The following is a 25,303-nucleotide window of genomic DNA, read 5'->3' as shown; positions in this document are numbered from 1 at the left end:
AGTCCTGTGGACCAGACAACCCACAGCAGCCCTGTGGACCAGACAGCCCACACCAGTCCTGTGGACCAGACAACCCACAGCAGCCCTGTGGACCAGACAGCCCACAGCAGCCCTGTGGAACAGACAGCCCACAGCAACCCTGTGGACCAGACAACCCACAGCAGCCCTGTGGACCAGACAGCCCACACCAGTCCTGTGGATCAGACAACCCACAGCAGCCCTGTGGACCAGACAGCCCACACCAGTCCTGTGGACCAGACAACCCACAGCAGCCCTGTGGACCAGACAGCCCACACCAGTCCTGTGGACCAGACAACCCACAGCAGCCCTGTGGACCAGACAGCCCACAGCAGCCCTGTGGAATAGACAGCCCACAGCAACCCTGTGGACCAGACAACCCACAGCAGCCCTGTGGACCAGACAACCCACAGCAGCCTTGTGGACCAGACAACCCACAGCAGCCTTGTGGACCAGGCAACCCACAGCAGCCCTGTGGACCAGACAACCCACAACAACCCTGTGGACCAGGCAACCCACAGCAGCCCTGTGGACCAGACAACCCACACCAGTCCTGTGGACCAGACAACCCACAGCAGCCCTGTGGACCAGACAACCCACAGCAGCCCTGTGGACCAGACAGCCCACACCAGTCCTGTGGACCAGACAACCCACAGCAGCCCTGTGGACCAGACAGCCCACACCAGTCCTGTGGACCAGACAACCCACAGCAGCCCTGTGGACCAGACAGCCCACAGCAGCCCTGTGGAACAGACAGCCCACACCAGTCCTGTGGACCAGACAACCCACAGCACCCTTGTGGACCAGACAACCCACAGCAGCCTTGTGGACCAGGCAACCCACAGCAGCCCTGTGGACCAGACAACCCACAGCAACCCTGTGGACCAGGCAACCGACAGCAGCCCTGTGGACCAGACAGCCCACACCAGTCCTGTGGACCAGACAACCCACAGCAACCCTGTGGACCAGACAACCCACACCAGTCCTGTGGACCAGACAACACACAGCAGCCTTGTGGACCAGGCAACCCACAGCAGCCCTGTGGACCAGACAGCCCACAGCAGCCCTGTGGACCAGACAGCCCACACCAGTCCTGTGGACCAGACAACCCACAGCAGCCCTGTGGACCAGACAACCCACACCAGTCCTGTGGACCAGACAACCCACAGCATCCCTGTGGACCAGACAGCCCACACCAGTCATGTGGACCAGACAACCCACAGCAGCCCTGTGGACCAGACAACCCACACCAGTCCTGTGGACCAGATAACCCACAGCATCCCTGTGGACCAGACAACCCACACCAGTCCTGTGGACCAGACAACCCACAGCAGCCTTGTGGACCAGGCAACCCACAGCAGCCCTGTGGACCAGACAACCCACAGCAGCCCTTTGAACCAGACAGCCCATAGCAGCCCTGTGGACCAGGCAGCCCACAGCAGCCCTTTGAGCCAGACAACCCACAACAGCGCTGTGGACCAGGCAACCCACATCAGATGATAAATTAGACACATGTGCAACTCTTGGGTATCTTTATTGATCAAACGTTTCGCCACACAGTGGCTTCATCAGTCCATACGTAGGAGAAACTTGAAGAACAGGAGGAGAATGAGGTAATCAGTCCCTCAACCTTGAGTCGATGTGTTCAGTCCCACAGCAGCCCTGTGAACCAGGCAATCCACAGCAGCCCTGTGGACCAGACAACCCACAGCAGCCCTTTGAATCAGACAACCCACAGCAGTCCTGTGGACCAGGCAACCCACACCAGCCTTGTGGACCAGATAACCCACAGCAACCCTGTGGACCAGACAACCCACAGCAGCCCTGTGAACCAGGCAACCCACAGCAGCCCTGTGGACCAGACAACCCACAGCAGCCCTGTGGACCAGGCAATCCACAGCAGCCCTGTGGACCAGATAACCCACAGCAGCCCTGTGGACCGGACAACCCACAGCAGCCTTGTGAACCAGATAACCCACAGCAACCCTGTGGACCAGACAACCCACAGCAGTTCTGTGGACCAGGCAACCCACAGCAGCCTTATGACCAGGCACCCAGTTCCCTACCACCATGATACCAGTTCCCTACCACCAAACCACTAGTTACCTATCAGCAAGCCACTACCTATGGGGACATGTAAGCGAGTACCTGCCCCTCACGACTGTCATGAGCCCCGTAATAATTACGATGTTTCTGACCAGATGTGGAACTAACACTGGTGTCTAGCTGCACACGAGGGGTGTAATCTGCAACAATTATAAGATGAGAGGTGAGGCAGGTAGCACAAGGAGGGCGAGTTACTGCTGAGAGGTGAGGCAGGTAGCACAAGGAGGGCGAGTTACTACTGAGAGGTGAGGCAGGTAGCACAAGGAGGGCGAGTTACTACTGAGAGGTGAGGCAGGTAGCACAAGGAGGGCGAGTTACTACTGAGAGGTGAGGTAGGTAGCACAAGGAGGGCGAGTTACTACTGAGAGGTGAGGTAGGTAGCACAAGGAGGGCGAGTTACTACTGAGAGGTGAGGTAGGTAGCACAAGGAGGGCGAGGTACTGCTATGTTACTGTAGGGTGGGAGACTTCCGTCTCCAGGCGTCTCAGGTAGCGAGATAACCACGCCCACCTCTTAACCTAATTTTCTCACGCCCACGTCTAACATGATTTTCTCTCACGCCCGTTTATCTATTTTTCTCACAGTCACATCTACCCTCCATTTTCCCATGTAAAAATCTAACACACACACACACACACACACACACACACACACACACACACACACACACACACACACACACACACACACACACACACACACACTAATACCAGACAGTGTACAACAACTAGCGCATTAAGCAAGAATTCACACCATGGAACAATTTTCACGCTCCTGTGAAGATCATTGATGCTCCGAAAGGAAATGAGGTGTGTAATGAATCATTTCCTCCAGTTATGTTAACACGCTGAAGCTGGATCACCTCTCATCAAGTGTAACAAGTCATTACCTTCCAGTTACGTAAAACACAGAGGTCAGGTCACCTTCCACAAGGTTTGGTTTCATTTCTCTGTTCGTCGCCTCGCTCAAATGCTTTTAATACAACGTCTTGATACCAAGCCAAGACAAAATATGTAGCTGTTATCCCTGTCTTCTGTAGAATAAATCCATTGAAAAGAAGGGTTTTCAGGGGCTTAATACGAGAAGACTGTATCAACACTCAAGGGCACAGACTACTCGACTTGTATTGTGTGTGTGTATATATATATATATATATATATATATATATATATATATATATATATATATATATATATATATATATATATATATATATATATATATATATATATATATATATATAGCTTGAGTAGTGTTGACTTTGGCTTTATACGAGCAATAAATGATCTGTAATTATAGCAGCACTGAAAACTATCATACCTTGGAAGGTGTCAACATTGTCAACTAGAGAGTACAATTGATTTGAATAGTGTCACTATTGGCATTACTGTTCTTGTTTTGAAAGTTCTTGTTATCCACTTTGCCATGTTCGCGACTTTGGCAATATTTGCCTAAATGTAGAGGCCGTCTGACATTATTACACTTAGGTCTATCATTTGCTCCTTTCGTTCTATTCGGTGGTCCTTCTGTACAGTGTCCCTTTCGAACATTTTATACTTTCCATCAATGAACATGTAATGGTCAAGAAACTGTGAGAGGCAGGAGTGACCTGTTCTAAACCCATGCTGGTCTGGGTTGTGCAAATGCTGTGAATCCAGGTTTTCAACAGTCTTCAAATTCTTCCAGATGATTCTGAAAGTATAAACATCAACACTATCGATCTATATTCCTATTTTGTGATAGTTTAACAGTCACCTTTGTGAAGTGGATCAATACTCTTGACTTTTACTAACTTTGAGATAACTCCTGTGTCCAAATTTTGTCTCCATAGGATATTTAAGGCACGTGATAGTAATTTTTTTTTCAACTTTTGAAGAGTGTAGTTTGACAAGTCCGGGTCTGTGGCAGAGTGCATGGGGAGGCTATCAGTGTCTTTTTCGATTATAATTATAGCCATAATTTTTAAAGGGGGTGGGTCGGTAAGCCAGTGGAAGATCTTGGTCAGTGGTGTGTCATCACACGACTAAGACCCGAGTCAGGAAACAGTTATCCTTTTTCCTGACAAACCTTATCTTACTTATTATGGAAAGTCCACTGAAGAGAGAATTATACGACTCGTTTTAAAAATACAGACACAGTTTTCAGTCTGGGTCATGAAAAATTTATTCAGACTGACTTCAGTGTTTCAGTGAATTTCTCCGTTGTCATCAATACAGGTTCGAGGTCCTTTCAGTAAGGACTTCATCCAGATGCATCGTTTCCTTTCACTTTGAATTTTGTATATGAGAAAAAGTCTTTTGGATTTCTTTCGGTTTCATTAAACACTTTTTTTTTACTCCCTCTGTCTCTGTTGGACTCTGCTGCATTCAGCCTCAGCTCACCATTTTTCACTTCTCTGCAGCTTTTAAGGAGTTCTAGGACGTCTCTCTCTCTCTCTCTCTCTCTCTCTCTCTCTCTCTCTCTCTCTCTCTCTCTCTCTCTCTCTCTTGCCTTTTCTCTGGTAAACTAGTATCTCCTGCTATTTGAGAGCGTGCTCAGGCGTGAGATCACTCATTGAGGTAAACCTATGTGGAGGTCCTTGTTGGTTGACCTTCAGATATGGAGCTCAGGCTGGTTGACCTTCAGATATGGAGCTCAGGCTGGTTGACCTTCAGATATGGAGCTCAGGCTGGTTGACCTTCAGATATGGAGCTTAGGCTGGTTGACCTTCAGATATGGAGCTCAGGCTGGTTGACCTTCAGATATGGAGCTCAGGCTGGTTGACCTTCAGATATGGAGCTTAGGCTGGTTGACCTTCAGATATGGAGCTCAGGCTGGTTGACCTTCAGATATGGAGCTCAGGCTGGTTGACCTTCAGATATGGAGCTCAGGCTGGTTGACCTTCAGACATGGAGCTCAGGCTGGTTGACCTTCAGATATGGAGCTCAGGCTGGTTGACCTTTAGATATGGAGCTCAGGCTGGTTGACCTTTAGATATGGAGCTCAGGCTGGTTGACCTTCAGATATGGAGCTCAGGCTGGTTGACCTTCAGATATGGAGCTCAGGCTGGTTGACCTTCAGATATGGAGCTCAGGCTGGTTGACCTTCAGACATGGAGCTCAGGCTGGTTGACCTTCAGATATGGAGCTCAGGCTGGTTGACCTTCAGACATGGAGCTCAGGCTGGTTGACCTTCAGATATGGAGCTCAGGCTGGTTGACCTTCAGATATGGAGCTCAGGCTGGTTGACCTTCAGACATGGAGCTCAGGCTGGTTGACCTTCAGATATGGAGCTCAGACTGGTTGACCTTCAGATATGGAGCTCAGGCTGGTTGACCTTCAGATATGGAGCTCAGGCTGGTTGACCTTCAGACATGGAGCTCAGGCTGGTTGACCTTCAGATATGGAGCTCAGGCTGGTTGACCTTCAGACATGGAGCTCAGGCTGGTTGACCTTCAGATATGGAGCTCAGGCTGGTTGACCTTCAGATATGGAGCTCAGGCTGGTTGACCTTCAGATATGGAGCTCAGGCTGGTTGACCTTCAGATATGGAGCTCAGGCTGGTTGACCTTCAGATATGGAGCTTAGGCTGGTTGACCTTCAGATATGGAGCTCAGGCTGGTTGACCTTCAGATATGGAGCTCAGGCTGGTTGACCTTCAGATATGGAGCTTAGGCTGGTTGACCTTCAGATATGGAGCTCAGGCTGGTTGACCTTCAGATATGGAGCTCAGGCTGGTTGACCTTCAGATATGGAGCTCAGGCTGGTTGACCTTCAGACATGGAGCTCAGGCTGGTTGACCTTCAGATATGGAGCTCAGGCTGGTTGACCTTTAGATATGGAGCTCAGGCTGGTTGACCTTTAGATATGGAGCTCAGGCTGGTTGACCTTCAGATATGGAGCTCAGGCTGGTTGACCTTCAGATATGGAGCTCAGGCTGGTTGACCTTCAGATATGGAGCTCAGGCTGGTTGACCTTCAGACATGGAGCTCAGGCTGGTTGACCTTCAGATATGGAGCTCAGGCTGGTTGACCTTCAGACATGGAGCTCAGGCTGGTTGACCTTCAGATATGGAGCTCAGGCTGGTTGACCTTCAGACATGGAGCTCAGGCTGGTTGACCTTCAGATATGGAGCTCAGGTTAGTTAACCTTCAGATATGGAGCTCAGGTTAGTTAACCTTCAGATATGGAGCTCAGGTTAGTTAATTAACCTTCAGATATGGAGCTCAAGTTGGCACAAGCTCTCGTTACTCGTCACCTTAAGTTGAGTATGTGCACAGGTGTGAGCTAGTGTCAACACATGCCGTCACATTATGGATATTGTCTTCAATTTGTAGTATTTAACATTGTACAGTTATGAGGAAGAAGAAGGAGTAGAAGAAGAAAGAGAAAGATGGGGAGGAGGAAGAGACGACCAACGTCAGGAGACAATTACAATTTCTCGTGACAACTGAATTTCCTAAGTCTGCCTTCAGCCAGAGGCAGCAGAAGCAGCAGCAGTAACAGCAGCAGCAATAATAGCAGCAGCAGTAACAGCAGCAGCAATAATAGCAGCAGCAGTAACAACCTCTAGTAATGGTAAAGGAATCTTCACGAGAGCCCCCGAGTTGTTCGTGATGGCCTTAAACACTTTCGACAACGAGGTTGATAGTGTCCTTGTAGTCACGACTCCTTGTGACGCCTCCTGCAGTGTGTCGTAACAGCGTAGTAATAGTAGAAGTAGTAGCAGCAGCAGTAATAGTAGAAATAGCAGTAACAGTAGTAGTAGTAGTAATGGTACAATAGTGGTAGTAGTAAGTAGTTGTAGTAGAAAAGTAGCAGCAGTAGTAGTGGCAGTAGTAGTGGCAGTAGTAGTAGTAACGTCTGAAGCTCAAAATTCTGAAAAGATGCTATATTGCATTTCAAGATCAGATGCAACAACGCCAAGAAAACAAGCAAGAGGACCGCAGAGTCGAAACTGGAATTCCTTGACCTGAAGAGTTACTAGACTCGTCCAGACGACCGTACAGAAGCCTAGTTACGAGTACCTCAGAAAAACACACACCTCCCTAAAACGGTCGTGTCTGGTTACTGAGGAGGAGGTATAGGAATACTCATGAACATTTCGTTCTATAACCTGAGCAAAACGTTGTATCAATGAACGTTTCTTCTGAATACCGGATCTGCGTGCCTCTGGCCTTCAGGTAAGTGAAGGGTTCTTGATCCAAGCAACCAGAGGTATCCTTTCTCCTCAAAGCGAGCCTGGAAAGCTATTTCTCAAACGCTGAACGACAATAATAATAATAATAATAATAATAATAATAATAATAACAATCACAATATTAGTTAAAAATCTTACAGAGGCAACAATGTCTAACAGTTTTGTAAAGGAACTTTCGTATTTATTTTTTCTCTTGTTCTTCGGCTCTTGTCCTCTTCCCACGACCTTAAACTTGACCTTCTCAATCCTAACATTGTAGTTCCATCACCTGACATGTGTTTACGTTTTTTTTTGTCACTGTGTTTACATTTGTTTTTGTTTAACCTTTTTCTTTGTCTGCTACTTTTGTTTCTCCCCCTCAAAGGAGAGTTCTTGACTTCAGTAGTAGTAGTAGTAGTAGTAGTAGTAGTAGTAGTAGTAGTAGTAGTAGTAGTAGTAGTAGTAGTAGTAGTAGCAGCAGCAGCAATAACAGCACCAGTGGCACCGGCAACACCACCACCATTAGCACTTCCACCACTAGCACTCCACCACTACCACCACCACCACCACTAGCACCACCACCACCACCACTAGCACCTCCACCACTAAAACCTCCACCTCCACCACCACTATCACCTCCACCGCCAGACACTCACTATATACAGAACGTGCTTCCCAGGAGTCTGCGATCTGGGAGCTGTTTTCCCGCAGCACAAGGCAACCACAGCAGCCCTGGGGTTCTTCAGGGGTTCAGGGATTAAACAGCCTTGAGGTCGTTCAGGTATTAACTGAGGTCCTTCAAGGGTTCAGGGATTAAGTAGCCCTGAGGTCCTTAAAGGTAAGAGATACTAGTTCAAGGGGTTGAGCAACCCTGAGGTCTTTGAAACCGAGAGACACATCAGTATCAGGGTCACACACACCCCTGAGGGTCACACACACCCCTGAGGGTCACACACACACCCCTGAGGGTCACACACACCCCTGAGGGTCACACACACACCCCTGAGGGTCACACACACCCCTGAGGGTCACACACACACCCCTGAGGGTCACACACATACTCCTGAGGGTCACACACACCCCTGAGGGTCACACACACCCCTGAGGGTCTTCAATGTCAGCTTGGAAGGTCACACACATTATGACCAGAGTACATGACACCAATTTTCCAAAAACTGTCGCCAGTCGACCATCAGATTTATAGATGAGTTTGTAACCTTCTATATTAAGAAATGACATTTGATCACTTTACAGCCAAGAAAGATTTTAAATAATAATAATAATCCGTATTTCTACAAATACATTCACAATGTATACACTAACTCTTTCATCTATAGTGTATATCCTCTGAACACTCGTCACAATATCTTATTGTGGCTAGCTGGTCTAGTGGCTAACGCGACGGGCTGGAGTTTTGAGACTCTATGACCGCGGGTTCAATCCCGGCCGGGGGTATGGTTTGGTTAATATACACAACTGCTAGGTTAGACTTGGGATCCCTGGAACAATTTAACTGAGGGTACAACATACATGGCAAACCATTCCATTTTATATATATACACACACACACACACACACACACACACACACACACACACACACTGTGGCATGCAAAGAGTACGTAACCTTTATTCGGCGCATGTACACACCCTCATTTACAGGCTATCTCCCCCAACCAGCGAACCAGGTTGCTAAGAGTTGATGATGGGGCCCCGTCGTTCAACTAGTGACCAGGTTCTAGCCAATAAGAAGATGGTTTTGGCAATCGCAGATGTTATGTGGGTACCACTCTCCTGTCTGCCCTTGTCATTCCCATTCTAGAGCTGGTTGAAGCACGGTCTGCTATCTTGTGGCTTCTATTTCTGCCTTGCTTACCGTGGAGTGCACTATACTTATCACTGTACATAGTGTACATATTGCTGTTATAAATTGGTGAAGGATAATATAAGTCTAAACTTTTTCTGCTGTGTTTATTTTGCTCCCATTACACCCGGGATAACAGGCCATTTGGAATCCTGGGTTGTAATACACACACACACACACACACACACACACACACACACACACACACACACACACACGTGCATATATATATATATATATATATATATATATATATATATATATATATATATATATATATATATATATATATATATATATATATATATATATATATATATATATATCGTCATATTCTCCTGAACCTCATTTCTTGGCCCCTCGGTGTCACTGGAACTTCTTGTAGTGTGCCTAAGGCTGCTGCACTAAGAATACATTATGGAAAGTAGTAATTACCTGGTCTTGTATCTCAGTCGTGGGGAGCTCTGCCTTCACTCTCGTACAGAACACACACGCTCAGGCTTGGGACACTCTGACCACACTTAAATATATCGAATATCTTTGTTCACTAACTCATATATAATATCGCTACTTGCTCCTTGTTTTACACTAGGAAATAACGTACATTGAAGGTTCATAAATTGTATGATGACTGGGGAATCGAGTCCCCCCAAAAAAGTGTGTACAAAGACCCAAGATTATTATATATTTTATGTAGCTTAGGGCTCACATTTATCAAGACTTTTTCAAGACTTGATACAGCTCAGTGAGCGAAATGTAGCCTGAAATAAGGGCCTGCTCTACATTGTTGGCCTTTATAGCCAGGTCAAAAATAAGGAAGCAGCAGCAACAGAGCAGCAACAGAGCAGCAACATGCTTCTGATTATAATACCTGCAAATTACAGAGGCAGGAGAGGTTCCCTAATTCGCAGCATCCGCAGCCTCTGGCACTCTCACGCTCATCTCCCCACCAGGATCTCGACCCCACCTCAACAACCTCATTCCCAGGCACCTTACCTTGACAAGGACATCTTCCTGCATAACCCCCTTCCTCTGAACCTCTCGTTCTGCCACCAGTTCTCAGGAATCTAACCTTGAGATACTTTCCCTTTCGTCCCACCACCCATCTTTCCTCTCAGAGAAGCAACAGCATTCACAAGGTCAAACCTACACTGTAGTGATTTAAAAACTGACGAGTAGGTGAGTAACGAACCGGTAAGTAACACTTGAGTAACAATCAACATAACCTCTACCACTACTTGTGCACTTCTTCCTCTCTCTGTCCCGTCCCTGTCCCTCCTTTCCTATATATACTGGCTCCCTCATCTTCGTGTGTCAGTGTGACTTGTCAATGATCCAAGTCGGATCGTATCGTTGTCAAAAGCTTCTCTCTCCTATGTGATTGTTATTGATGTGTTCCAGTCACTGTATTGTGACTCTCTTCTCTGAGTAACACTGTTTTTGGAGACGTTTCGCCAACTAGTAGTTTCATCCAGCCAAAACAGAGAATGAAAGTTCCCCAACAAGATGTGGTAGAGGATTCTTGTGTACAGTTTAGGATATACGTTCAAATAAACGTTTCACCAAGAGGGGTTTATTCACTCCTAATTGGTCAACTTAACCGAGGTTTACTGAATATATTTTAGGAGGAAAAAACGTTCCTGTCACCATATATATGAAATATTTTTGTCAATATATTCTTAACATAAAAGTGAAGTTTCTGTCTGTGTGAGAGAGAGATGGCAGGTCAGGTCAGGTCAGGTCAACACAACGGAAGATCGTGATCACAGGAGACAAGAGAAGCATAGTGAAGGTTCATGGAAGCCGGTGACACTAAGGTGAGAGAAGGATGTTTCTGAACGTGAGATGAGGTGCTGATATGTCTCTGAACGTGAGTTGAGGTGCTGGGTTGTCTCTGAACGTGAGATGGGGTGCTGGTATGTCTCTGAACGTGAGTTGAGGTGCTGGCATGTCTCTGAACGTGAGATGACGTGCTGGTATGTCTCTGAACGTGAGTTGAGGTGCTGGGATGTCTCTGAACGTGAGTCGAGGTGCTAAGAGCCCCGAAATTTTCTCTGACCGCGTCTCCGAGTCACTCACTGTCAAGTGCAGGTGCTGGAGGTCGAGTGCAGGTGCTGGAGGTCAACGCTCACAGCTCACAGTCACTTAACACTCCTTTAAAAGGGCTGCAAACAACCCATTTTAAGCTACAGTTAAGTCAACGAATTAACTGCTAAACCTCTAACCTTTCAAAGTTTAGCAATTGATTTATAACAAAAAAGGCACAATACCGTGACTGGAACGATACACAAATAACCCGCAGATACAGGTTTTTCCTTTTCCGTTTACCGTAAACCTATGCACAGTGGCATGTACATTCACTACTTTTCCTATCATGCTTCCCCTGTCAAGAAAAGTGTTCTTATCTCCCTCTTTCTCCGTGCCCTCCGCATCTGTGATCCTCAGTTCCTTCCAGCAGAAATTTCCACTCTTCATAATTCGTTCTCCCGTCTTGGCTACCCTTCCCATTTCATAGACTCTGCCCTCTCACGTGCTAAACGCAATTTCTTTTCTCCCAAACTCTCTACTCATGAGAACTCTTCTATCCTCTGCCTTCCCTACATTTCCGGTCTTTCTAATCTCAACAATTCTCTCCGTCCCTTAGACATCAAGCTTACCTTCCGCAAGACTAACACTCTTCGCACTGGAAATATAAACACATATGCAGTATAATGTGATCCTTTATTGACTACGTTTCGCTCACACAGTGGGCTTTTTCAAGTCACAAACAGAACTACCTGGGGTGGAAGGAACGCGAGTATTTATAGTCAGGTTCAGAGTGCTGAGGTCAGGTGCTGCATCTGATGATGTACCGAGTGAGGTATAGAGTCTAAAATCTTGGGTAGCTTGGAAAGGAGATTGGACAAGTTTGTGAGCAGACCTTCTACAGTGTTCTTATGTGGGATTGCGATGAAGAAGCTTCTTGGCAAGTGGTTCAGCTATGTTATAGAAGCCACTATTCTGGTTGAAGTTGTCGGATATAGAAATAAGTGACGATTCCAGGATTCTTCAGTATTGAGTGTTGTCTTCTGTGGCGATGAGTCTTGAGTTTCTGTAGTTTATCAAGTGGTTGTGTGAATTACGGTGTTGTACGCAGGCATTCCTTGTGTCGTCAGACCTGCTTGCGTATTGGTGTTCTGAAATACGTGTTTGGAGGTCCCTTGACGTTTTGCCAACGTATAACTTGTTGCATAATTCGTTCTCCCGTCTTGGCTACCCTTCCCATTTCATAGACTCTGCCCTCTCACGTGCTAAACGCAATTTCTTTTCTCCCAAACTCTCTACTCATGAGAACTCTTCTATCCTCTGCCTTCCCTACATTTCCGGTCTTTCTAATCTCAACAATTCTCTCCGTCCCTTAGACATCAAGCTTACCTTCCGCCAGACTAACACTCTTCGCACTAATCTCGTTCATACCTCTCCTCCATCTACAGATGTTCCTGGTGTCTACTCTATTTCTTGCTCCTCCTGTCCTCTTCAATACTTCGGAGAAACTGGTCGATCTCTTTCTGACAGACTTAGGGAGCACAAAAATAGTGTTAGGCTTGCCGACACTAACAATGCTCTTTTCTGTCACGTCAGAGATCATAGCCATCCTATTGACTGGTCTTCTGCTAAAACTGTCTTCCCTACTTCCATCTCGAACAGTCGCCGTCTAGTTGAATCCTCTCTAATACACAACTTTCCTTGTATGAACCTTAGTCCTGGCTTCGTCTCTGTAGATGCCTTCCTCTCCCACTACATTGTAAAATGCTCCAATCTTCAGAACACCCGTGACTTAACCTGAATCCTCATTTTTTCTTTTTCTTTTTCTTCTTCCTCTTCCCCTTTCCTCTTTCCTTTTCTCCTCTGGGTTGTCTTTCTCTTTCCTGTCTCGTGTTTCTGTTCCTTCTTCATTTATTTCACCACTTCCCTTTCACGCACCTCTGTGCGCTTGCTCTCCCTCTGTGGGCATCTAGCTCTCTTGCAGTGCTCCCCTTCCTTTGTATTTGACTGGCTCGTCCTTTTTATTTCCCACTTCTACCACTACCACTACTACTACCTCTTCTTCTTCTACTACTACTACAACTACTGATGAAATTAAGACACATGTGCGGCGTCTGGTTGTCTTTGTTGTGGACGTTTCGCCATCCAGTGGCTGGCTGGATGGCGAAACGTCTATGATGGGGATGCCCGGGTGTTGTGCATGTGTCTTAATTTCATCTTGTCGGTATTATATACAACTCTTGTACTACTACTACCATCGTCCTGCTGCTCCTCTGGTTAGTGTGACTTTGTCAATGGTCCAAGTCGGACCGAAACGTCGTCGTAAGCTTCTCTCTTTTATGTGCGGGTTATTTGTGTAATGCAATTGATGTGTATTTTCGAGTTACGTTGCATCATAAGTCACCCGGTTCTCTCAAAGACGCCCTCTAGCCCTCTCAGAGAGCCTTCCAAACAAAGACTTGGACGTCTGTCAAGCTCATTAACCTTCCTGCAGCAGCTGCGTGTATGTGTTTGTCTCTCTCTCGTCACAGTCTGCTGGTGGTGGCAACTACCATCGTCACCCTAGCCCACTCTATTGGTAGTCACCAACAGCACCAAACTGCTGCTGTTGCAGTCATCGGCTGCAACCAAATGTTTTTTTGTATTTTTTAGTCAAGATCCACGCATCGTGGCCTAGTTAAGTGTTCCTTCATTCTTACGTTCTTATGCTCTTATATGTGTGGGTGGGAATGGTTGGTTTTGAGTAGCACCTGCCTTATATGGGCCAGTTGGCCTGCTGCAGTGTTCCTCTTATGTTCTTATCATAATGTTTGTGACATCAAGTCGTAAATAGAATGGCGACACCAGGAACATCTGAAAACAGATACTTGTTTACAGCTCAGAAGATTTATCGAAAAGAGACGTTTCTTCTTCCATTAGAATCTTAAGAAGCCATTCGAAACGTTTCCTGTGCATTAAGCACATTCATCCACTGTTCACGGCTTCCGTTTTAAAAAGAAATACTCTTGGACTCAGGGTTTGCCTCACAAGTTACGAGAGTCCCATTGTAATTTTCCCAGCAGGATGTCAGGTGATGAAAACTGGAACGAGGAAATAAAAATAGAGGGTAACTTCGCTAGTCAGGAACCAGGGAAGCTTCAAAGAACTGAGTAGAGCTTGTAGAGGAAGCCTTGTAGGGTACTAAGCTTGGTAATGAGAGGATTTTTCCCGTTAATTCCATTAGCAGGACAGCTGAGCCTGGCTAGTCAAAGACTGAGCCAGGACTAGTCACTAGTCAAGACCGGCCGCTATTAGTAGATAATCCTTTTACCAAACCATGAGCTGAATGACCAACATGGGTTTACCACCTTACATATATAACGATAATAATAATAACTGGACTTTTAAAGACTAATAAAGTTCCTGTTAGTTTTTCAGGGCCGAATAATGGATCTCGGAAGTGCTTTACGAGTTACTAATTAGGTCCTTTGTGGCTAGGACCCTGAGGGTAATATCCACATCCCACACTATTCTCGCCTTTCGCTACCTGCTGACGCAACTATTTCCTCAGAACGAAGAAGCAGCGATGATCATTGTCAATGTTGATATTAACATTATCGTCTCATTCCAGACAATCAAAACATTGCATGGATGAAGAACAGTGAAAACACTTAAGGGTAATTTCGCTAGTCAGGAACCAGGGAAGCTTCAAAGAAATGAGTAGAGCTTGTAGAGGAAGCCTTGTAGGGTACTAAGCTTGGTAATGAGAGGATTTTTTCCCGTTAATTCCATTAGCAGGACAGCAGAGCCTGGCTAGTCAAAGACTGAGCCAGGAGGAAGGAGTTTGTAACAGGGAAGATAGAGGGAGATAGACATGAATCATGCACACCTAACCTAACCTAACCTAACCTAACCTAACCTAACCTAACCTTAGTCTAACCTAACCTTAGCCTAACCTAACCTTAAATAACAAAAGAAGGCACAATACCATGACTGGAACGATACACAAATAACCCGCACATAGAAGAGAGGAGCTTTTTGTCTTTCTTTCTTCTGTCGTGTGTTTCTGTTCCTTCATTATTTATTTCATCACTTCCCTTTCCCTCCACCTCTGTGCACTTGCTCTCCCTCTGTGGGCACCTAGCTCCCTTGCAGTGCTCCCCTTTCTTTGTATTTGACTGGCTCCTCCTCCTTAATTCCCCACTACTACCACCACTAACACTACTACTACTACTACTACTACTACTACTACTACTACTACTACTACTACTACTACTACTACTACTACTGCTACCACCACTACCTCTTCCTGCCTATATATAGCCGTCCTGCTCCACTTCTGGTTAGTGTGACTTTGTAAATGGTCCAAGTCGGACTGAAATGTCGTCGTAAGCTCCTCTCTTCTACGTGCGGGTTATTTGTGTAACCTAACCTTAGCCTAACCTAACCTTAACCGTACCTTAAAACTTAACCTGGCCTTATCTAACCTGACCTTACCTTATCTAACTTGTTATTTACTGGATTATAAATTATCAGGCCTTGCTTATATTTTGTCATCTTGACTCCCCAATACCACAGTGCTGCAGAAGGGTAAGTATGGTACCAGCTTCCCTCCATTATTTATTAAAAGCTGCAAATTGGCACTTATGAAGGTCAGTCCAAATGGAAATCTTTCTTCAGGGAAGATACGACAGTAACGCGAGTTTGAAGCTGATACGAAGAAGCATTCTTAAGTGTACTAATAACCAGCACACACAGAGTTGGAACTTACGACGACGTTCCGGTCCGACTTGGATCATTAACTAGTGACACAGAGAAGTGCACTTCTCTGTGTCACTAGTTAATGGTCCAAGTCGGACCGAAACATCGCTGTAAGTTTCGGTCTCCTATATGCTCGTTGTTTGTGTATTTTTTCTGGTCACGGTATTGTGAGTTTTTGTTCTTTATTAACTGGTAATTACCTTATTTTCCGTCATATAAGGCGCACGACAGACGCATCATAACTGAAAATCAGTAATCATAATCAAGGGTTAATTAACCTATTACTTAACGCTAAAGCGTAACCTTGAGCATATAAGGCGCAGGATGATTTTCCAAGACTTGTGGGAAAAAAGGCGCGCCTTATATGCCGGAAAATACGGTAATATTTAATCTAATACACTTGACGAATTGAAATGTGTGTTGCCAAAAAGAATTTGATTCTTCCATTACGTACTACACAGTGTTGAGAGTTTGAAGCCGACCAAAAGAGAGATTCTCCAGCTGCTGGCCTAAAAACAATACCCAAATTTAATAAAATTGGCAAAGTGGGACGTAACAGAGCTCACTAATAATACAAATTTTCCTTTCAGGGGAAAACACATCGGCACTGAAAGTTTGAAGTCGATCGGAAGAGCCATTATCTAGTCATCACATGGAAACCAATAATTCCTACTGCATTAATTCCATTATGAAAGTGACAAATTTGAGCCAAAACAAGCTAAAACTATGTTCCTCTCAGCTAGAAGCATCACTGCTAGTTTCAAGTCAGCCAGGAGAGGCATTACTAGTTTATTGCGCCAGAAAGACAGCCACACAAAACTGAGAATAACAATTTCCAAATTAGGATCTACACAGTACATCAACAAGCAGAAATGTTGACTAAACAAGACACAGCAGGAATAATTATAGGAAGAAAAAGAACTCTAGCAACCACAATAAGTATCCCTTCAGGGGATACCTAATAACCACCACCACCCCAACAGAAAGGTCCTCAGGTATCCGTTCAGGGGATATGTAATAATCACCACCACGACAGAAAGGTCCTCAGGTACTTACAGCTCCTGACGGAGAGCTTGACCATGTAGTAGAGAGAGACTGCTCGTTGGGGATCTGACGAAGGATTAGAGGCCATAGTCTCGTTCTGCAGCAAACACAGCGTCTCCTGCACCGGCGCCAGCGGGTTCATCACGAAGCTGTGGGAGCATAAAGAAATTACCTCATAATAATAATAATAATTAATAATAATAATAATAATAATAATAATAATAATAATAATAATAATAATAATAATATACTAATTCTACAAGTACATGTACAAGGTATACAAGCCTAACTAACATTAGTGGCTAGAAAGCTGCTTGTTATACAGAGCATTTCGGGCAAATTAGGTCAGTTTTGTCCCAGGATGCGACCCACACCAGTCGACTAACACCCAGGTACCTATTTTACTGATAGGTGAACATGGACAGCAGGTGTTTTAAGGAAACACGTCTTAATATTTCCACCTGAACTGGGGATCGACCCTCGGACCTCAGTATGTGAGCTGAGTGAGCTACCAATCGATCACAACGATGTTATATTGTGTTGCCACGCAACGCAACACCAGAGTGAACAATTTAAAAAGAATCACATATACAATAGTATACAGTATAGTATAGTATAGTATAGTATAGTATAGTATAGTATAGTATAGTATAGTATAGTACAGTATAGTACAGTACATAGTATACAGTATAGTATACAGAAATGTCGTGCACCGCTTAGCGTTTTTTTCCGGTCTAAGAACCACAGTGCAAAGTTAAGCTGCGGGAAAATCTTGAAGAATTTTGAAAGAAAAAAACCTCCATCTACAATCCTATATTGATGATAGTGACCACCAATACTGTTATTTGTTTGCATATTGTTTCTGTTATTTCAACAGAGGACTGGGGAGACAAAATGGAATTCTAAATTTGGTCTTAATTGAAGCCAAAGTGATTTTCCGCGAGTGGTATTTTGTAATTGAGAATTTTGGTTGACTGGAGAAAGCGAGTCATACGCCTGGGATATTTTTTGGCTGGTAAGGTGAAATTACGACAGCTTTAGAATTCTAAGCTGTCATCCGCAAATGATATTTCATGAGATTATATTAAGCACATGTGAATGGTCCCGAGCAAACTCAATACAACTGACTAGTACATGCTGTCTATCTAGATAGCAGTTTACATAGCTGTCTGTCTCTAATCGGTGTTATCTCCCTTCTGAAAATATAAACACATTATACTGCATATGTGTTTATATTTCCATTGTGTCGGTATTTTATACCATTTATTTCCATCTCCCTTCTGTAATGTTTGCTCTAAGTTTAAGATTTATTATGTAAATATGGACACTGTGTTACTAATAACAATGTTGCTGCTACTGCTGTTACTATTATTACTACTGTTACTATTACTACTCCTACTAATACTCCTATATGTTAATCTGTTATCTTTTAAGTAACCGGTGATTATCTTCTTCATGGCATAGTCTCTCTGTGTCTTAGGTTGAAAGAGGAAATAACACTGGATTAAGTATATTAACCTGATATCTTACGTCTTTACCAGGTAAAGGAAAGAGAGAAAAGAATAATGTGTCAAATTTTTACTGTTGTTACTGCCTGTAGTGATGTTGTTACTGTTGTTACTGCCTGTACTGATGTTGCTACTGCTGCTACTGCCTGTAGTGATGTTGTTACTGCTGTTACTGCCTGTACTGATGTTGTTACTGCTGTTACTGCCTGTACTGATGTTGCTACTGCTGCTACTGCCTGTACTGATGTTGCTACTGCCTGTAGTGATGTTGTTACTGCTGTTACTGCCTGTACTGATGTTGCTACTGCCTGTAGTGATGTTGTTACTGCTGTTACTGCGTGTACTGACGTTGCTACTGCTGTTACTGCCTGTACTGATGTTGCTACTGCCTGTAGTGATGTTGTTACTGCTGTTACTGCCTGTACTGATGTTGCTACTGCTGTTACTGCCTGTACTGATGTTGCTACTGCCTGTAGTGATGTTGCTACTGCTGCTACTGCCTGTACTGATGTTGCTACTGCTGTTACTGCCTGTACTGATGTTGCTAATGCTGTTACTGCCTGTACTGATGTTGCTACTGCTGTTACTGCCTGTACTGATGTTGCTACTGCTGTTACTGCCTGTAGTGATGTTGTTACTGCTGTTACTGCCTGTACTGATGTTGCTACTGCTGTTACTGCCTGTACTGATGTTGCTACTGCTGTTACTGCCTGTACTGATGTTGCTACTGCCTGTAGTGATGTTGCTACTGCTGCTACTGCCTGTACTGATGTTGCTACTGCTGTTACTGCCTGTACTGATGTTGCTACTGCTGTTACTGCCTGTACTGATGTTGCTACTGCTGTTACTGCCTGTACTGATGTTGCTACTGCTGTTACTGCCTGTAGTGATGTTGTTACTGCTGTTACTGCCTGTACTGATGTTGCTACTGCTGTTACTGCCTGTACTGATGTTGCTACTGCTGTTACTGCCTGTACTGATGTTGTTACTGCTGTTACTGCCTGTACTGATGTTGTTACTGCTGCTACTGCCTGTACTGATGTTGCTACTGCCTGTACTGATGTTGCTACTGCTGCTACTGCCTGTACTGATGTTGCTACTGCCTGTACTGATGTTGCTACTGCTGCTACTGCCTGTACTGATGTTGCTACTGCCTGTACTGATGTTGCTACTGCTGCTACTGCCTGTACTGATGTTGCTACTGCCTGTACTGATGTTGCTACTGCTGCTACTGCCTGTACTGATGTTGCTACTGCCTGTACTGATGTTGCTACTGCCTGTACTGATGTTGTTACTGCTGCTACTGCCTGTACTGATGTTGCTACTGCCTGTACTGATGTTGCTACTGCTGCTACTGCCTGTACTGATGTTGCTACTGCCTGTACTGATGTTGCTACTGCTGCTACTGCCTGTACTGATGTTGCTACTGCTGCTACTGACTGTACTGATGTTGCTACTGCCTGTAGTGATGTTGCTACTGCTGCTACTGCCTGTACTGATGTTGTTACTGCTGCTACTGACTGTACTGATGTTGCTACTGCTGTTACTGCCTGTACTGATGTTGTTACTGCTGCTACTGCCTGTACTGATGTTGCTACTGCTGTTACTGCCTGTACTGATGTTGCTACTGCTGTTACTGCCTGTACTGATGTTGCTACTGCCTGTACTGATGTTGTTACTGCTGCTACTGACTGTACTGATGTTGCTACTGCTGCTACTGCCTGTACTGATGTTGTTACTGCTGCTACTGACTGTACTGATGTTGCTACTGCTGTTACTGCCTGTACTGATGTTGTTACTGCTGCTACTGCCTGTACTGATGTTGCTACTGCTGTTACTGCCTGTACTGATGTTGCTACTGCTGTTACTGCCTGTACTGATGTTGCTACTGCCTGTACTGATGTTGTTACTGCTGCTACTGACTGTACTGATGTTGCTACTGCTGCTACTGCCTGTACTGATGTTGTTACTGCTGTTACTGCCTGTAGTGATGTTGTTACTGCTGTTACTGACTGTACTGATGTTGCTACTGCTGGTACTGCCTGTAGTGATGTTGTTACTGCTGTTACTGCCTGTACTGATGTTGTTACTGCTGTTACTGCCTGTACTGATGTTGTTACTGCTGTTACTGCCTGTACTGATGTTGCTACTGCTGTTACTGCCTGTACTGATGTTGTTACTGCTGTTACTGCCTGTACTGATGTTGCTACTGCTGTTACTGCCTGTAGTGATGTTGTTACTGCTGTTACTGCCTGTACTGATGTTGCTACTGCTGTTACTGCCTGTACTGATGTTGTTACTGCTGTTACTGCCTGTACTGATGTTGCTACTGCTGTTACTGCCTGTACTGATGTTGTTACTGCTGTTACTGCCTGTACTGATGTTGTTACTGCTGTTACTGCCTGTACTGATGTTGCTACTGCCTGTACTGATGTTGTTACTGCTGTTACTGCCTGTACTGATGTTGTTACTGCTGTTACTGCCTGTACTGATGTTGTTACTGCTGTTACTGCCTGTAGTGATGTTGTTACTGCTGTTACTGCCTGTACTGATGTTGCTACTGCTGTTACTGCCTGTACTGATGTTGCTACTGCCTGTACTGATGTTGTTACTGCTGTTACTGCCTGTACTGATGTTGCTACTGCCTGTACTGATGTTGTTACTGCTGTTACTGCCTGTACTGATGTTGCTACTGCCTGTACTGATGTTGTTACTGCTGTTACTGCCTGTACTGATGTTGTTACTGCTGTTACTGCCTGTACTGATGTTGCTACTGCCTGTACTGATGTTGTTACTGCTGTTACTGCCTGTACTGATGTTGTTACTGCTGTTACTGCCTGTACTGATGTTGTTACTGCTGTTACTGCCTGTACTGATGTTGTTACTGCTGTTACTGCCTGTACTGATGTTGTTACTGCTGTTACTGCCTGTAGTGATGTTGTTACTGCTGTTACTGCCTGTACTGATGTTGTTACTGCTGTTACTGCCTGTAGTGATGTTGTTACTGCTGTTACTGCCTGTACTGATGTTGCTACTGCTGTTACTGCCTGTACTGATGTTGTTACTGCTGTTACTGCCTGTACTGATGTTGCTACTGCTGTTACTGCCTGTACTGATGTTGTTACTGCTGTTACTGCCTGTACTGATGTTGCTACTGCTGTTACTGCCTGTACTGATGTTGCTACTGCCTGTAGTGATGTTGTTACTGCTGTTACTGCCTGTACTGATGTTGCTACTGCTGTTACTGACTGTACTGATGTTGCTACTGCTGTTACTGCCTGTACTGATGTTGCTACTGCCTGTACTGATGTTGTTACTGCTGTTACTGCCTGTACTGATGTTGCTACTGCTGTTACTGACTGTACTGATGTTGCTACTGCTGTTACTGCCTGTACTGATGTTGCTACTGCCTGTACTGATGTTGCTACTGCTGTTACTGCCTGTACTGATGTTGCTACTGTTGCTACTGCCTGTACTGATGTTGTTACTGCTGTTACTGCCTGTACTGATGTTGTTACTGCTGTTACTGACTGTACTGATGTTGTTACTGCTGTTACTGCCTGTACTGATGTTGCTACTGCTGTTACTGCCTGTACTGATGTTGTTACTGCTGTTACTGCCTGTACTGATGTTGCTACTGCCTGTACTGATGTTGTTACTGCTGTTACTGCCTGTACTGATGTTGCTACTGCTGTTACTGCCTGTACTGATGTTGTTACTGCTGTTACTGCCTGTACTGATGTTGTTACTGCTGTTACTGCCTGTACTGATGTTGCTACTGCTGTTACTGCCTGTAGTGATGTTGCTACTGCTGTTACTGCCTGTACTGATGTTGCTACTGCTGTTACTGCCTGTACTGATGTTGCTACTGCTGTTACTGCCTGTACTGATGTTGTTACTGCTGTTACTGCCTGTACTGATGTTGCTACTGCTGTTACTGCCTGTACTGATGTTGCTACTGCTGTTACTGCCTGTACTGATGTTGTTACTGCTGTTACTGCCTGTACTGATGTTGCTACTGCTGTTACTGCCTGTAGTGATGTTGCTACTGCTGTTACTGCCTGTACTGATGTTGCTACTGCTGTTACTGCCTGTACTGATGTTGTTACTGCTGTTACTGCCTGTACTGATGTTGCTACTGCTGTTACTGCCTGTACTGATGTTGCTACTGCTGTTACTGCCTGTACTGATGTTGCTACTGCTGTTACTGCCTGTACTGATGTTGTTACTGCTGTTACTGACTGTACTGATGTTGCTACTGCTGTTACTGCCTGTACTGATGTTGTTACTGCTGTTACTGCCTGTACTGATGTTGCTACTGCTGTTACTGCCTGTACTGATGTTGTTACTGCTGTTACTACTGATGTTGTTACTGCTGTTACTGCCTGTACTGATGTATTTACTTCTGTTACTGCCTGTAGTGATGTTGCTACTGCTGTTACTGCCTGTACTGATGTTGTTACTGCTGTTACTGACTGTACTGATGTTGCTACTGCTGTTACTGCCTGTACTGATGTTGTTACTGCTGTTACTGCCTGTACTGATGTTGCTACTGCTGTTACTGACTGTACTGATGTTGTTACTGCTGTTACTGCCTGTACTGATGTTGTTACTGCTGTTACTGACTGTACTGATGTTGTTACTGCTGTTACTGACTGTACTGATGTTGTTACTGCTGTTACTGCCTGTACTGATGTTGTTACTGCTGTTACTGCCTGTATTGATGTTGTTACTGCTGTTACTGCCTGTAGTGATGTTGCTACTGCTGTTACTGACTGTACTGATGTTGCTACTGCTGTTACTGACTGTAGTGATGTTGTTACTGCTGTTCTGTTACTGCCTGTACTGATGTTGTTACTGCTGTTACTGCCTGTACTGATGTTGTTACTGCTGTTACTGCCTGTACTGATGTTGTTACTGCTGTTACTGCCTGTACTGATGTTGTTACTGCTGTTACTGACTGTACTGATGTTGTTACTGCCTGTACTGATGTTGCTACTGCTGTTACTGCCTGTACTGATGTTGCTACTGCTGTTACTGCCTGTACTGATGTTGTTACTGCTGTTACTGACTGTACTGATGTTGTTACTGCCTGTACTGATGTTGCTACTGCTGTTACTGACTGTACTGATGTTGCTACTGCTGTTACTGCCTGTACTGATGTTGTTACTGCTGTTACTGCCTGTACTGATGTTGCTACTGCCTGTACTGATGTTGCTACTGCTGTTACTGCCTGTACTGATGTTGCTACTGCTGTTACTGCCTGTACTGATGTTGTTACTGCTGTTACTGCCTGTACTGATGTTGTTACTGCTGTTACTGCCTGTACTGATGTTGTTACTGCTGTTACTGCCTGTACTGATGTTGCTACTGCTGTTACTGCCTGTACTGATGTTGTTACTGCTGTTACTGCCTGTAGTGATGTTGCTACTGCTGTTACTGCCTGTACTGATGTTGTTACTGCTGTTACTGCCTGTACTGATGTTGTTACTGCTGTTACTGACTGTAGTGATGTTGTTACTGCTGTTACTGACTGTACTGATGTTGTTACTGCTGTTACTGCCTGTACTGATGTTGCTACTGCTGTTACTGCCTGTACTGATGTTGTTACTGCTGTTACTGCCTGTACTGATGTTGCTACTGCTGTTACTGACTGTAGTGATGTTGTTACTGCTGTTACTGACTGTACTGATGTTGTTACTGCTGTTACTGACTGTACTGATGTTGTTACTGCTGTTACTGACTGTACTGATGTTGCTACTGCTGTTACTGACTGTACTGATGTTGTTACTGCTGTTACTGACTGTACTGATGTTGCTACTGCTGTTACTGCCTGTACTGATGTTGTTACTGCTGTTACTGCCTGTACTGATGTTGTTACTGCTGTTACTGCCTGTACTGATGTTGTTACTGCTGTTACTGCCTGTACTGATGTTGCTACTGCTGTTACTGCCTGTACTGATGTTGTTACTGCTGTTACTGCCTGTACTGATGTTGTTACTGCTGTTACTGCCTGTACTGATGTTGCTACTGCTGTTACTGCCTGTACTGATGTTGTTACTGCTGTTACTGCCTGTACTGATGTTGTTACTGCTGTTACTGCCTGTACTGATGTTGCTACTGCTGTTACTGCCTGTACTGATGTTGTTACTGCTGTTACTGCCTGTACTGATGTTGCTACTGCTGTTACTGCCTGTACTGATGTTGCTACTGCTGTTACTGACTGTACTGATGTTGCTACTGCCTGTACTGATGTTGTTACTGCTGTTACTGCCTGTACTGATGTTGTTACTGCTGTTACTGACTGTACTGATGTTGCTACTGCTGTTACTGCCTGTAGTGATGTTGTTACTGCTGTTACTGCCTGTACTGATGTTGTTACTGCTGTTACTGCCTGTACTGATGTTGTTACTGCTGTTACTGCCTGTACTGATGTTGCTACTGCTGTTACTGCCTGTACTGATGTTGTTACTGCTGTTACTGCCTGTACTGATGTTGTTACTGCTGTTACTGACTGTACTGATGTTGTTACTGCTGTTACTGACTGTACTGATGTTGTTACTGCTGTTACTGCCTGTACTGATGTTGCTACTGCTGTTACTGACTGTACTGATGTTGCTACTGCCTGTACTGATGTTGTTACTGCTGTTACTGCCTGTAGTGATGTTGTTACTGCTGTTACTGCTGTTACTGCCTGTACTGATGTTGTTACTGGTGTTACTGCCTGTACTGATGTTGTTACTGCTGTTACTGCCTGTACTGATGTTGCTACTGCTGTTACTGCCTGTAGTGATGTTGTTACTGCTGTTACTGACTGTACTGATGTTGTTACTGCTGTTACT

The 25,303-nt window shown here is 44.9% G+C and overlaps 1 protein-coding gene across 2 annotated transcripts in view; it reads right to left on the bottom strand.

Moving 5' to 3' along the window:
- tyn (trynity) overlaps positions 1-25,303 on the bottom strand; it is a 216,269-nt gene that overhangs the window by 36,661 nt on the left and 154,305 nt on the right. For both annotated transcript variants that reach the window (XM_070095104.1, XM_070095103.1), the window contains exon 4: positions 16,966-17,102. In XM_070095104.1, the coding sequence (XP_069951205.1) occupies positions 16,966-17,102 (137 nt within the window). The remainder of the gene's footprint in view (positions 1-16,965; positions 17,103-25,303) is intronic.

This window comes from Cherax quadricarinatus, chromosome 49, assembly GCF_038502225.1.
Source record: "Cherax quadricarinatus isolate ZL_2023a chromosome 49, ASM3850222v1, whole genome shotgun sequence".
Lineage (NCBI taxonomy): Eukaryota > Metazoa > Arthropoda > Malacostraca > Decapoda > Parastacidae > Cherax > Cherax quadricarinatus.
This window is presented reverse-complemented; position numbering and strand designations above follow the sequence as displayed.